The sequence below is a fragment of the Corvus moneduloides genome, chromosome 18, assembly GCF_009650955.1.
Source record: "Corvus moneduloides isolate bCorMon1 chromosome 18, bCorMon1.pri, whole genome shotgun sequence".
Taxonomy (NCBI): Eukaryota; Metazoa; Chordata; class Aves; order Passeriformes; family Corvidae; genus Corvus; species Corvus moneduloides.
Window position 1 is genome coordinate 11,006,857 of NC_045493.1, and position 15,812 is coordinate 11,022,668.

The 15,812-nt window shown below is 40.8% G+C and overlaps 1 protein-coding gene across 18 annotated transcripts in view; it reads left to right on the top strand.

Moving 5' to 3' along the window:
* The window catches only part of ATXN2 (ataxin 2), a 49,566-nt gene that overhangs the window by 10,436 nt on the left and 23,318 nt on the right, over positions 1 to 15,812 (top strand). For 10 of the 18 annotated variants that reach the window (XM_032128133.1, XM_032128137.1, XM_032128135.1 and 7 more), the window contains exons 6-11: positions 5,845 to 5,969; positions 7,171 to 7,262; positions 9,890 to 10,087; positions 10,592 to 10,770; positions 12,298 to 12,507; positions 14,635 to 14,817. In XM_032128133.1, the coding sequence (XP_031984024.1) occupies positions 5,845 to 5,969; positions 7,171 to 7,262; positions 9,890 to 10,087; positions 10,592 to 10,770; positions 12,298 to 12,507; positions 14,635 to 14,817 (987 nt within the window). The remainder of the gene's footprint in view (positions 1 to 5,844; positions 5,970 to 7,170; positions 7,263 to 9,889; positions 10,088 to 10,591; positions 10,771 to 12,297; positions 12,508 to 14,634; positions 14,818 to 15,812) is intronic. The other 8 variants (XM_032128138.1, XM_032128146.1, XM_032128144.1 and 5 more) reach the window with 5 other exon arrangements.

The window sequence follows — 15,812 nt, forward strand, 5'->3', positions numbered from 1 at the left end:
TGTGTAATGTTGCTGATTTGGTGGGATAAGGAATAAAAGGAAATACACAGGTTTATGTGCCACGAGGTGAAATTGTCTCTGTGTACATTTACAGGTTGATTAACAGCTGTCACAAGGGCTCAGTGGTTATTGGAACACAGGTTTTATTCCCATTAGCAGGGACTTAGAGATGTGTAGGGATATGAGGACATTTAATGAGAATTTCTCTCTCCACCTTGTGTTTGTACCTGTGGATGTTCTTGCCTGATTTAAAGCTGCAGAATGAGAGATTTGTTGTTTCAAGGAATTTTGCTTTTCCCAGATGATGATGCATAATGTCAGAGCAAATGCAGCATTGAAATGCAGATAAGTTCCAGGTTCTGGATGGGATTTGGAATTTAAATTACGTGAGAGCTGTTTTATAATGGGTCTGGTATGAGCATCACTTTCATGTAAATGCAAACTGGGCTCTCCCTCACCCAATCTGTACAGATTTGGAGCAGACTGAGTGAGGAATATACTACTGCTTCTAGGAATAATTGCTCAATGGACATTTTCTAGAAGAAAATGATTGTTTCAGGTTGAACAGTCCCTCAGTTCACTTTATTAGGTGGAATGGCTGAGTCTAAATCTCTTAAATACTGGAGAGCTGAAATAAAGCCATAGAGACTTGGAGCAAGATAAACTGGAAGGCTGCAGAGCTTGATAACTCAGAGTGGGCAAATTAATCTGCTTTCCATTTTGTCTCAAAAATACATTATCTGGAAATGACACTTGAAAGTGTAACTCAGTCTCTGATCACACCTTCAAATTGGAGCAATGAGGGGCTTTCTGGGAAAATTAAATAAGCAAGGATTCTAAAGGCTGGAAGTTTATGAATGTGCTTAGAGGAAGTGCTGGTCGTTTGTTCTTGTAAATAAACCCAAATCTTCGTGGTACTGGATGATTTAGAGTGAAAACTGAGTCTGAACTTGTGCCTGAGGAGTTGGTGCTCCTGGTTTTGGGAATGGTCCCTGCCTGGTGCTCTGGTCACACTTACACAGGAACAGAGACTTTAAAATTGCCTAATTCTCAATGGGTTCTTTCACAGGCAAGTGGGGAGAATTTGGAAATACTTGGTTGGAAAGGCTTTAAAAATATAGTCAAAGAAAAGGGCTTTTCACAAGCTCTCTGTTGGGAGGCTTACCTGGAGTAGGGATGTTGGGGTCTGATGATCCTTGTGGGTCCCTTCCCACTCAGGATATTCTGTGATTCTGTCTGTGTAGTTTCTTACTCTGTAGGAAACTTCTAGACTTTTGTGGAGCCCTTGAACTAAATAAATTTCTGCAGAAGCTACTGTTTTGAAATTTTTAGTGCATCCTGGTCTCCTGATTCAGTATAAGTTGCTATGGATTTTATTCTGGCATTTGTTCCCTCCTGGGCTGGAGGGATGTGGGCAAATGGTGCTCCTGGCTGTGGGTCTGGATCTTCTGGTCCACCCTCATGTTTGAGTAGCAGAGATGTTCTGTGGATTATAAAAAAGAGACTGGAAGATGATTGGGAAAGAGCAGAAGATGGGGAGAAAGGGAATGGGATGGAGTGTCCTTTCAGAAGAAGGAAAATAGAGCTGTGTATGAAAAGCCTCTGCCAGAGGCTGCCAAGCAGCTGCCAGTGCTATCACAGCCCTGCAGCTTTGGGGCAGGGAGCTGATAACCCACCCAGAGAGTTCAGGGGAGGGAACACCAGTGCAGGCCTGGGGGGGTGGAACTGGGAGCAGCACACGTGGGTTTGTGCCAAGCATGACACTGCACCTTCAGAGGCACCCGTGGAGAAAGTGTGGGGTGTGCCCAGATTGTAGAAATTGGGAGGATTGGGAGAAAAATTGGTAGGTCTATGTAGAGAGGGGTGTTGTAGCTGTTAACATTTGAAAAATCAATCTGTCCCTGCTTCCCTGCCCATGTTTGCAGCTCTGTCAGTCTGCACAGCCCTTGCAGCTCCTGTAGGTGCTTGTTAGGCTTCCAGAGGAATGGGAGGGAGTCACCTGAGGGTCTCTTTCTGCAGAATTGAGGTTTGCTGCAGTACAGGCAGGCTGATGAATGAAACATGCACTGGAAAACTCAGGTGAAGCCGTGTTATACCCATCACCTCCCCCTTCAGACTGTTCTGTCTGCTTTTAAAGAGGAACTGACACTGATTTCTGTATGTGCAGTGGAAATCAGCTGCTAAAAACCCACTCTCAGTGCAGGCTGAAACCCTTGGCTGCACATTAATGTTATCACACCTTTCTGCTTCACCTTTGAGTGCTGAGATCTTGTTGCTGCTGAGTGATTTGGGCTCCTGATTGATGCAGGAGGTTCTGTTTCTCCTGATTCTACAGAAGTAGTGTTTCCTGGAGCCCTAAACACTGATCAGTCCACAGAGCTGGTTTGCATGGGATTCAAATTGCAGTAAGGCTTTGGAGTTGCCTTCTTGGCTTCTCTTTAAAGACAAGACAATTCAAACATCGTAACTGCTGTTAAAGTAAAAGACTTCTGCAATGTTTTTATTGTTTTTTGGCACGCTGAGGAAAATACTACAAATCCAATGAAAAGAAAGGCAGAAGAGAATTGGTTATTTAAGTTTTTCCTTGAATTAGCACTGAAAGTGGCATCCTTCCAGAGAAATTGTTGCAAGGGGAATAGCAGAAGGCATCTCATGAACAAAGGAAGGAAATGTTGGCTCTGCAGAGCCGGTGGTAACTGGTTTCAATGTTTCAAATCAGTAGTAAATAGTTACAAAACAAATGAGAGTTTACTGTTAAAACCTTTAAGGTGAAACCTCAGTTTACTTTGACTTGATCAAAGCTTCAGTGAGTGGCATCAGCACCTTTGGCGCAGTAACACTGATCGGTTTAATGGCATTTCAGCTGCAGACTGACACTTAATTGCATATTTGTGCTCTTCACCAAAATCTGTTTGTGAAAACAAGCATGTTAGACACTGAAATTAATTAAACCCGGACTCTTAATTGCTCTGTTCTGGCACTTTTTTTCTTTAACTCATTTAGTAGCACCCACTTGAAGAATTTGCCCCAGCTGAGTTTTTCACAGAATGTGTATTTTTAATTTGTCTTAGTGTGAATTTCCATTGCATTGAGTTGTTCTTGGGATTCTTTTCCATTTACCAGGCTTTAAAATGAGGTCTTTGATACCACCCAACTCCTTTGCTTAGGAAATGTCACATTAAGCAGGTACAGAGGCAACAGGGGCTAATTGAGTGTTACAGCCTCAACCCCTTGTTTCACCAGGTTCCATTTGATCTTTAACTCGGATTTTGCTGTGTAGAAAAGGGATTGATTAAAAATTTGGCCTTGTCAAGGTGTCATGTGAATTGCTCGTTCAACAGCTCAGAGATAAGAGGCACCAGATAAGAGGGAAGATGAGCCTGTGCAGTGTCTTGTCAGTTATTGCTCTGCCATTCAGCACTTGTAGCAGCAGCTCATGTTTTACCTTCTACTTTACTAATAATCTTAAGAGCCACATTTTTGTTTTGGAAACTGTCATTTTTAGAGTTTCTTACATTCATTCTCAATTTCGTTGCTGATTAATTTTGGTAGAGGCTTTGCTGGGTTTTTAATTCTGGTCTCCCATGTGCCTGCCCTGCTGTTTGTTCCAGGAAAATAGTGATCTGTGCCTTGAGGTACCATCCTGCTGCATTTAAACTTTGCCTGGATGCTCTTGAGACCACATTGTCTGACTGGGAGCGCCTTTGTAACTTGAATTTCTCCTGTCTTTGGATTTTCTTTGAGTTGTAGAGGTTAAAGGGGCACAGTCTCGCTTGTGACTTTCGTTGTAAAATGGGAGAGGAGTGCAGAGCAGTGGAGCTTCCTGTGGCCTGTGATACACTGGATTTTCTGGGAAACTTACACATCTTACTCAGACCTGTAGCACTTGCTGATAGTGGAGTTTTTGTTTTGACTTGGGTGTTTTTTCCGTCTGTATCATTACAATAACAGCACTGCTGAATGTTTATGTGGCTGTTTAAATAAGAAAATTAGTGGGTTGAGTAGATGAGTCTTGTTAAGCTGGTATTTTATTCACAGTATCCAAAATGGAACAGTTGTGTGGAGTTTGCCTGGAGGAATTTAATCGAAATGAAGGAAACACCCTTCTGAAACACAGATTGCCTCCATCAGGTGCTGCCATCAGGCTTCTAATTTGTATTTATCTAATCTCACTGGAGAGAAGTTCCCTCCACTCCCAGAGATGCAGAAACAAATTTCACCTTCCTAAAAGACATAAACAGCCTCCAACTTGGATTTGATGTAAAATGTCCCAATCTGAGCAGATCAGAAATGAAACATGGAATTAATGATGTTTGGGACGGGAGCAGCACTGGTTTATCTGAGTTAAGCTATGGGGTATTGATGAGGTAAATGTGGAGTTTCCATTCATAAAAATTCTTTAAAATTCTTTAAAATGTGCTCTTTAGCTCCTACTTGGCTGTGGGTTGTAGCACTGTGTTCCTGTGTAGTCTCAGATGACATTTGAACACACATATATAGTATATATTATAATAGACTATATTTTAAAAGCTGTTTGTGTGAGCATTTCATGGGATAGTGCTGGATGTTATTAGAGAGACCAAGCACAGTGAATTTTTATCCAATATATGAGCAGAATTTCACTGTGAGATTGGGTAAAACAGTGTTAGCAGTGTCTTTAAAACATCTTCAGAGGTTGTGTGAAGGCTGTTACATCAGTGGCCAACTTCATATTTTGGGAATTCTTTTCATAATAGCTTTAAAGTTCATTTTTTTTTTTTTTAGGAAGATTTTTAGATCTTGCCAAAAGTTAATTTAGGCCACGTTTTTCCTTATCTGGCAGTGCCTGGTGGTTTGATTTCATCTTTTCTGAAGGTCTGAAATGTTTGCTCTTTATTTTATCAGTAGAATGATGATAGGAAATTCTAGATTGAAGACTTATTTATTTTAGGCTTATTTATTTATGAGCTTATAACAAGCTTATTTGATTTTTTTAAAGTTCTGCATGTAGTTCTGAGGTCCAGTTGCTTACAAATATAAAAGCTTGGCCTCCTTGGTGAATGGCTTTAGATATATTTTTACAGCACTTTTAATACTCTGGTAGTATTCCTTCTTAAGTCTGGCTTAAATGAAACACGAATGAGTCAAAATAAAAGTTTGTGATCTTAAATTTTCAATGTTTTTGTCATTTTTATAAACAATAGCAGAACCTTACTGGTTATTTATTCTCTTCTGTTGTTGAGAAGAAAAAGTAGAGAGTTCCTGAATTTTTCTCTGTGATTTGGATAAGCTGCTGCTTGGAAAAACTCTGGCAGGAGAGGAGACCCCTCTGTTCATATCTCAGGGAATGGGAGCTCCAAGCTGATGGAAAATTGCTCTGTTGATGTGTTGAGGAGTTGTGGAAATAGAAGAAATTCAGATATTTGAAAGGAAAATCGTATTTTGCCCATTTAGGGAGTTGCTTTCCTGCTTTTTTGATATTTGCACAATATTGTGGTGTGCACTTGTGTGGGCTGGTTGGAAAAGAATTTTATACAGGTCTTGTGTTTTTTCTAGAGGAATATGGATCCTTGTGTGGGTTTTTTTCCTCTTTTTTCCCCCAAATGTACATGTAATTGTAGAAAATATCTTGAAATAACTGAAATTATTTCTATTTTCTGATATGAGAGAAGTTAGTCTGTACTTGCATAGTTATTCTCAGTCTGGAGTAGGCACCTTTCTGATGTCCAGCAGCTCCAAGAAAAGGGGAATGATATTTATTGTTCCTGTGATTCAGTCCTATTGGGTTGTTCCTCAGATAAAAACCAGTGTGCAAACTTACCCAAACTGGTCTCACTGGTCTCATCCCTCCCCACTCTCTTGCAGATGCTTTTACTGATTCAGCCATCAGTGCTAAAGTTAATGGAGAACACAAGGAGAAGGATCTGGAACCATGGGATGGAGGAGAGAACACGGCTTCCGAGGAGCTGGAGGCGCTGGAGACAGATGTCGTAAGTGATGCTTTTTATCTTCTCTGGCCATCAGTAGAAAATGAGCTGCTTCCCTGGACATGCCTTGAAATAATTCCTTAATTTCAATCTAGTAATGAACTTTGGAGGAGCAAAATTGCTGTCCTGCATTGTGCTGGTGGATGTTCCCTCTTTGCCAGCAGCTGCCACAGCCCTTTGGAACAATCTGACTAAGAATAGCTGCCTTTCAAATGCCTCTTTTGGCAAATCCTGACAAACGGCAGCTGCTGTGGTAAGAGCTGTGTTGGACTCACGGAGCGAAAGAGCAGCTTTTGTTAAGGACTCCAAATCCAGCAATGCCCCAAAGTGATTTATGTTTAATCAGAGCATTCCTGTCTGACTGTCATTGCACTTGGAAATTATGGTGAGGTTGTGCTCAGCTAAGTGTCCCTGGGCTGCAGATGGAGGGAATTGATGGAAGCCTGACCCAAGCACAGAGACAGTCTCAGATTATGAATCATTAGATGAAGAGTATGGCCTCAAATGCCATGTCCTCATATATCACAGCAGTCAGCTTTTCCTCAAGCAGAAATTCTTGTAGCCAGGTATTCAGCCTGCAGTACGTCCAAGGAGATAATATGACTGATTAGAGCATATTAACTTTGGCTAGAACAGATCTCCTGTCAATTTTGGTGCCCATACTGTAGAGCTGAGATTTATTGGAATACCCAGTACTCTCAGTGCTTTTATAAAATACTCAAACCATTTATTATTGTGCTTGAGTGCTGTGATAGCAATTTTACTGAAGTGGGGGAGTTGTGCAGATCAACAGGAGTCTTCAGCCTGTGGTGTCTCTAAGTTAATTCCATCAGTGCTTTTGAAAAGTTGCAGAAGTGCCAATTTGCACTTTTTTGTAAAAGACAAAAAAGATGTTCATGTATTTCTTGCTAGCCAGTAATCTTCTAGTACAGACTGAGCATGTATTTTAAGAAACCCTCCTGAAAACAACACAAAGACTCACAACAAACAAACAAAAAAAGGAATTTGAAGGTAAAATGGTTGTGCAGCTGATGAGAACAAAGCTCCCTGAAATAAACTGTGGCATTAATAACTTTGTTATCTGGACAGTGAATTCATAAGCCCAGGAAAAAGGGCAGAAGGTTTAACTTCTGCCATCAGCCCTTAATTTGAAGGGAATGTGTTTCCAGTGTCATTTTGAAAAACAAGCATCATTTTCTTCTAGTCTAATGGATGGGATCCCAATGACATGTTTCGTTACAATGAAGAAAATTATGGTGTAGTGTCAACTTATGACAGCAGTTTATCTTCTTATACGTAAGTCCCAAAATATTTTGTTATTGGATTTGTATTGAATGTTCTCCCTGGTTTGACAAACTTTATATTCTGCAGCTAATTTTGCATAGTTTCTGAAGTTGTGGAATCGAATAACTGCAAAAGCAATGAATGAATGGTGCTTAAGAAACCTTGCCAGCTTTCTGTGAATAGTTAGATGTAGAAATCTTTATATATTCCCTTAAATGGGCACAGCTCATTCCCATTGCAGAGTTTTCTGAATTTAGCCACGCAATAACGCTTGTTTCTTGCAGAAACTTCCAGGAATAGGGTGGAAAGCTGTGAAATTATCTGTACATAGCTGCTATACCTATAGTTTTTGTTTAACCTAGCAGAGCAGTTTGGCTAAATCCTGATTTTATTGAGACAATTGATCTGGAAGATGCTGGAATGTTGAAAAGCTGCTGATAACCAGGGTGGGGGTTGTGTGCTTGTTTAGCAGACTTGTCCAGCTCTAAACTGAAGTTTTAGTTAAATATAATAGCAACTGGAATATAGAAGTAGTATAAAAGCTGCTCTGGCTACTCTGGCAGTGATTTATTCCCCAGAGTCTGCAGCTATAATGTTCACTGCAACTGCAACACAAATGGACTGCAGATGTTCACAGCCATTGTGAAATGGCTTCAGTATTTCCCCACTCTTTTAACCCCAAAACAGAAACTTATTTTTTTGAATATCAAGGAATTGCAGTGAATATTTTGATTTTTTTTTTTTTTTTTGGTGTGTGTGCACTTGTCTGCAGGTCTCTGGTTGAACAATCTGATTTCTCTGTTTTGTGCAAACGGACCTGTAACATGGTGATAATCAAAGTGTCCTAATCGGCTTATGTTTGAATCCCAGGGAAGCTGTTCTTTCCTTCCCTTCACTGCTCTAAGTACTTTTTGTACTTCTGAACTTTAGTCTTCCATCTTTCTGCTTTCTGGATATTAATGGAAACAGATTAAAAACATGAAGGTGGCTTTAAATTAATTCCATTTTTTTCTTCCCCCCTAGTCAAGCAACTTGCTTTGTGTGTCAGTCTGCTAAACTGGGGAGCTCTTTTCCTGATTTTCCAACTCTGGGATGAGCAGCAGTGTAGTTAAATGCTTAGCTGAAGGATTGTAAAGGATTTATTGTTTGATTGTTTTCTCCTCCTAGAGCTAAGCAGTAGCAGGTATAGTTTGTCAAACTGTGTCAAGGTACAAGTTTGTGTTCCAGCAAATGTATTGATCATCACCAGGATTCTGAACAATGTCATCCTGTCCATCCCCTTTTCTCTCATCTTTAATGGCCTTTTAGAAAACATGAAATCTTTCCCTGCCTCTTTAGGTTGCCATACTTCCCTTCATTTTTAAAAAATTTATTTAAATAAATGATTATTGGGTGTTCTCCTTTATTGTGTTATTAACACAGGGGCCAGGAACCAGGTTTGTGTTCATGTCAGTCTTATTTGAGCCAAAGCTTTATGATGAAGGGTAAGGGTTTTATTGAATATTCTTGCAGTTACCATTGATAAGGCCAGTAAATGTTTTGACTGGCTAAAAATGTGCGGAAAAACTTGTGCTGCAGTAGCTGAGTGCTGGCTTGGAATTTGGCAGAGCCACTTGTTTTCCTCGTTCTGCCACCAACACTTGAGCAATTCTGCATATATTATTTTATACCTGGCTTGCATCTCCACCTACTTTCTTTGTATTTCTCCTTTATATTATTCAAAATATGGGCTGTAGTGATTCTATAATGCCCAGCAGAGCAGCTCTGTTCTGTATTTTTATGTAGCTTATTCTAAAGTAAGGTTGGATGGAAAACTGAAGTTAAAATCGAGTTTTGCAACTCGAAGTTAAAATCGGGGGAAGAATTGTTTTATAAAACCTGACGCAAAAATTAGGACAGGTAAACCCCAATAATGAGTGGCAGAAGGAGGTGCCAGGTATGATCCCATCTCTGGTTGGGTTTTTTCAGTGTTTCAGTTCTCACTTATTGAATTTTGACTTGGTGGCTTTCCTGAGGGATGCTTTTTGCAATATTCCATTGCCTGCCGTAGAGAGAGACATGGAATGGGTGGGTTTGAGGTCCTGGCACATGGCAGATGAGTCAGGGGTTTCTGGTCCTGTGCTCTGAAGTGTTGCATCCATCTTTTCTGCAGTTCTTCATAACTGGGAGAGCTGAAATTCTATGGCTGGAACTGTCAAAGGATTGAGGTGTCACTCTCTAATTTCAGTAGGACTGTGTCTGCTGGGAATGTGTAAATAACTAAAAAAATTCAAATTTGGGCTCTTGGAGCAGCTTCCTATGTAAACAACAGTCTGAGGCTTTTTATTCCTGATGTTCTCAACCGTGTTAAAAATTGGAGCCTTTGCACAGCTTTAGGGACTGGGGGTTTTACAAATCCTATGGAAACATTCTGCACCCTGACCTCAGCTCTCTAGGCAGGTAAATGACCCTAAATTTGTTCCTAGTATCAAACCAGTCGAGGAATTTTGTATTAAATAAAAGACAGCAAGTCTACTGGCTTAGAAGCAAGATATTTTTTCACTCTGACTCGGTTAGAACTAACACTGTGTGATTTTTGTAGCTCCTTTGTGCTTTTGAATGCATTTCAGAGATTCTTTTCCTTTCCATTGTCTTTTTAGGGTGCCATTAGAAAGAGATAATTCAGAAGAGTTTTTAAAACGGGAAGCCAGAGCAACTCAATTAGCAGAGGAAATTGAATCAAGTGCCCAATACAAAGCTCGGGTTGCCTTGGAAAATGATGAAAGGACAGAAGAAGAAAAATATACTGCTGTTCAGAGAAATGCTAATGAACGAGAAGGACATGGTGTGAACACTAGGTACTTGAGTACACTCTGAATAGTATTTTTATTTAAATTATGGAGGTATTTTGGTACTGTGGCAGTTTGCTCATTGATACTGGGCTTTTTCAGCAGGGCTGATTAGGTTTGGAGCCTTGTGTAAACAATCCTGTGCTGGTTTTGGCATTCAGGCTGACTTGGACACCTCTGCCTGGCCCTGTATTATCTCTGTAGTGAAACAAACTTCCCCATTCTGACCTGTCACCGTGGTGAATTCATCCCAAATTACAGGAAAGGGCAGTGGTTTCGGTGTGTCCTGGAGAATTTCACGCATTACTGCTAAATCCTTCAGTACCTGTGGGCTCAAAAAGTGGGCTGTGTGGCCACTATCAAAAGCCAATTCATGAGGTGACTGTTGGGTCAACATCTGATACTATTTAGACTTTTCCCCTTGGCTTGATTGGAGAAAAAGAGAGAAAGTGGGGTGCTTTTTGTTGCCTCTCAGTTCTGTCTCAACACTGATAGAAATTTGCTGTGTTTCAGAGAAAATAAATACATTCCACCTGGACAGAGGAACAGAGATGTCCTGTCTTGGGGAAGTGGAAGACAAAACTCACCGAGGATGGGCCAGTCTGGATCAGGCCCACCAATCTCAAGGTCTGGATCCCACACTTCAGAATTCAGCCCTAACTCTGGAGCGGATCAAAGAGTAGTTAACGGAGGCAAGTATCTGGAATCTCCATGAATGTCCATCATAACACTGCAGATAATGACCTCATTATGTTGAAATGGTGTGGGATTAGGACGTGTATTCCCCAGACCAGGTTAGCATTAATCATTTAACACAGAGATTGTGAGCTGGTTTTGGGTTTAACTTACAAAGGAACACTCATTGCACTGCACTGGCTGCAGCTTTGCAGAGCAGAAATGTCATTTCTTTTCCTTCTCAAACACCTTTGTCTTAGATGATGGTGCACTGTGTGGTTTTAAAGATGAAAAACTGCAGCAGCACTGCAAAGCTCTGTGTGCAGGAGCAGCAGTGCTGACACCTGGTGAAAGGGAGTGGCAGGAGGAATCTTCCTTTCTGCTTCTGTTTCCCATGGAAAAGAATAAAGCCACTTGCTGACTTTATGAAAACGAGAGGGGGGAAACAAGAACAGTGTTAGGGAAAAGGAATCCAAAGCCTTCTCTCCAAATGGGTATTTGAGTATTTTCTGCTGGACACAAGGGTGATATTTCTAACCAGACATCAGTAGGCGCTGCATGGCAGGAATTGGTGTCCCAGAAACCAAACACCATTTCTGGAGATGGATTTCAGCAGTAGCCTGTCCTCGAGGCACTACTTTTAGAATTTAAAAATGCTATTATAATAAGTTGCTGTGAATAAATGAAAGATGTATAATACTCAAGTGATCTATCTGGAGAGGAAGTCTGAGAAACATCTAAAGGTAAGTGAGACTTCCTTTCTAAAGCCAGAGTCAGCTGTATGAAGGATGGACAACTGAGCCTTGCCCAAACAATGCTAACCTTGAAATTTGTCTGTAGTATTTGTGGTTTCTGTCACCCTATTGCTCTGCTGAACCAACATCATAGACCTAAAATAATTCAGAATGGCTTGTAAATTCAATTAATTCTGCTTTGGAAACCATGAGCCCCATATCCTAGATTAAAATCCTCCATGAATAGCTCAGATAAGTGATAAAGGCATAAATGTCAGGATTCAGACACTGAACACCGCTGGTTTTTGTAAAGATCCAGCTCCTAGATGGATATTTACTTATCATTTGGTTTGAAAGTAGCAGTTTGTGTGGTCAGTACTGTTTGTGAACAGCTGTTTGAGAACCTCTGGTAGCTGTTAAGGACCTTGTGGAGTGCTGGGTGCTGTGGAGCATTGCTGTGCCAGGCTAACAGATCAAACTTTACTGTCTATTCCTTAGTAGTGTTTGTAGATCCTAATTAACCCTTTGGGGAGCCTGTGACATTCACAAGTTCAATTTGACCCAAAACCAAGGCAAACCCAACCCTGCAGAGACTTTATCTCCTCAATTACCACTCGATCCATCCCCAAAGGGTTAAACCGTGGGAAAAAAAAAAAACAAAAAAACAACAAAAAAAATCATTTTGTCATATTTTACTTTTTTTTTTTTTTTTCTGTTGACCTCCCTTCCCCTCCCCTCCCCCTTCCCCCCACCCCCCATAATTTTTTTCTTTAGTTTTTATACTTTCCTTCATATCATTTGTTCTGTCAGGTGTTCCCTGGCCATCGCCTTGCCCATCTCCTTCCTCTCGCCCACCTTCTCGCTACCAGTCAGGTCCCAACTCTCTTCCACCTCGGGCAGCCACCCCTACACGGCCGCCCTCCAGGCCCCCCTCGCGGCCCTCCAGGCCCCCGTCTCACCCCTCTGCTCATGGTTCTCCAGCTCCTGTCTCTACTATGCCTAAACGCATGTCTTCAGAAGGTACAATATACCACGATTTGTTCATGTTTTTGTTTTGTCTTTGTTTAACTCCTCCGTGAGTTTTTAATTATTGACAGAGTTGGTTTTTTTTGGTTTGTTTTTTTTTTTTTTTTTTTTTTTTGGTTTTTTGGTTTGTTTTCCTCTTCATTACTTAACCTATGATTTGTGTTTAACTTTAGTTTATCAGACTATTTCTATTAACCTTTTTTTTTTGTTTGTTTGTTTCGGTTTGTTTCATTGGTTTGGTTGGTGTTTGGTTTTTTTTGTTTTGTTTTGTTTGTTTGTTTGATTTGAAGAGCTTTACAAAAACGAAAGAAAGCTGTGAAATTTCCCGAGTTTGGTATGAAATTAAACTCAGCTTTGTAAACGCTGCTCAGTGTCTTAACTTAACCAACAGCAACATCCTGATAACTGATGCACGATCCTGATTGCACGACCTGATAACTTTAGAGAGTATTTTTAGGATTATAAATTTATATAAAATGCCAATTTAAACACAGTTGTTCCACAAAAAGTGTAACTAAATCATTGAATTACCTTTTGGAAAACAACCAACAATAATAATGATAATAAAAATGCTGTATTCAGAGAAGTGAACTGTGGAATGGGGTAGGATGGGCTGCTTCAAAGGTGAATTTGTAGGAAATTTTTACTCAGAGCAATAAATCAGCTCCCTAGCAGTCAATAATACGCAGAGAAAGGCTGACCTGTGAGCATTTGGTAGCTGTGTGCAGAATTAGCCCAACTAAATTCGTCCTGGGAGGGTACAATAAGGAACACTTTTTATAATTTTTATTTCAAGTGCACTTAAACCCTGCACAACATGGTGTAGCAAGCCTATAAAATGCAAAGTGGTTATCCTGAGCTCCCTGGAAACTTGCAGTGGGTGCTGTAGCTGGCTCCACTGGAGCCATGGGAGAGGAATGATCCCTCAGACTGAGCAGGAACACTGGGAAATGCTCCTAACCAAAAAGGGGGTGCTAGCCACATCTGTCTGGCCTACTGTCCATTTATTGTGGTTTTTTTCTGGAGTAAGAAACTGAGAATCCACCTGCAAATTGAATTATTTTTCAGCACTTGTGGTTGGTTTGTCAGGCATGCAGTGAACTGCTGCTTACTGCAACGTTTAATTCCTACTACTGCAAGATTATCCCTGGGAAATGTGTATTCTTTAAAATACCTGGATGAAATTTGCATTGAAGTGGACTTGAGATTCATGGTTAAAATAGAGGCTGATGTTTAAAGATTTATGTAACTGAAAGAGGTACTTGGTAATTTAGTGGTTTACCTGAAACCCAAAAGCCATTATCTGAACTTGACCCTGTTATTGACCTACGTTAAAAATGAACTGCAATCAGCCAGATTCTGTTCACACACGGTTTTTCCTTTTGAAGTATCAACATTTGAGTCTAATCTTGTGAAGAAAATGTTTATTAGGATGTAAGAACTGTATTGCTGCTTAGGTTTGAGCATAGCTATGGTGTGGCAGCTGTAGAGGCTGTGCAGAATTCCTGTATTCACTTACGACTTTGGCTTCTGGTGTTAAACATGCATGACTTGAACCTTGGGATAACAATCCCTTGTTTAGTTGCAATTTTTGCTGACTTGTAAATGAATTGTGACCTGCTGCAGGCAATTCAGCCTCGCTGCAGAGAATGCTCTGCTGAAATTCCCCAAGAGCATTGGTCAGCCAGTGGTGACTATAAATGGTTGGGATCACTGACCACCTGACAAAAGCGTTGGGAATTTTTTATTTTCTGGAAAAATGTTTGATTAGCCTGGAACTGGGCTTATCCAGGGGGAGCTGCACCACTGACCTTTATGGCTTGGCTTGCACTTAGCAGTGGTGGATGCTTGGATTGAAACATTTTCAATCCAGGCCTTGCACACCTGTTTCAGTGCTGATAAAGCCTCTGAATATCCAGGAGCTGCCCTGGGGAGGTGATGAGTGTTGGCAGCCTGGCTGGACCAATGGCTCGGCCTTTTTAGGATATCAATGCCAATTGCTTGATTTTATTGCTGCTTTTTTGAGAGTTTTAAGATTAAATCCAGTTTTAAGAGCAGATGTTTGGGTTTTCTGTGCTGGACATTAAGCACTTATTGTGTGGGGTTGTCTTTTTTCCTCAGGGCCTCCACGGATGTCTCCAAAGGCTCAACGGCACCCTCGAGGTCACAGAGTCTCTACTGGTAGGGGTACAATTTCAAGTGGCTTAGAATTTGTATCTCATAATGCACCTGGGGAAGCATCTACTGCTGCAGTGGCACGAGGCAGCCCTTCAGGTGGGACGTGGTCATCAGTTGTCAGTGGGGGTAGGTAAAGCTTGGCTTATTGCAGATGGCTTGCAGGGGGATCCTTAGAGTGGGCATGCTCAGCAGAATCCTGCCTTTGCAGGCAATTCAGGCTCTGAATAATCAAATACTGGGCTGAGGTTGGAGTGGGAGAAGGATGTTCCAAGGTAGCTGAGTGAGAATTGGTGAGTGCAATATTGTCCTAACTGCAGAGTCAGGTGCTGGGTGAAGAGAAAGGAAGGAAAAGTGTGGGAATTAGTTGTTGAAAGGATTAATTTTCAGGGGAGTTATTGGAGGAGTCAGGAGGAGTTAGAGACTTGCCACTGCATCCCTGAGTTTGGTTAGTGGCAGTGTGGCTGGGTTGTGGTTTACTAATGAAGGAGGTGTTTGGATAGAGGTTGGTGTTAAAAGATGAAATGATACTCAGGTTAAGTTAGATGTATTTCTCCTTTAAAATTTACATGGATTTTAAGTGGTGATGTTGTTCTTGGCTACTGTAGGAGCAGTTATAGTGGGTGTTTTTTTTTTTTTAACCAGTTAATGTATTTTTTAAAAATATTTGACTTAAAGCTCAGTCTTGTGCCACAGGTGAGGCCATGTTCTGGTGGGCTGTCAGGAGCTGGGTGTTTCCTTGAGGGCAAGAGAGCAACAGTTTGGTCCTTTTTAGGTACTTTTGGGATATTTTTTAGCAGTGCAGAATTCTAGAGGAGCGTAGTGGGAACACATTTCTCAGAAAAAAGATATAATTTAGACCCACATAGACTTGTTGCCTTGTGGAAAAGACTTCAACTCTTCTTTTGTGGCATTATTTGTGTTTCATCTTCCCTGTTTATACATTATTAACATGCAAGTAGGACTGTTAAACCACTTACCTGCCTTTCTGCTCACTCACTGGAAGTTAATATGTGACAAAAAGCACAAGTGGGATGAACAGGAAGCAGGAAATACAACTTACTGTTCAAAGAACATACAACTTTTCTTGCTGCTTTAACACAGAGGCAAAAATATACTTAAAA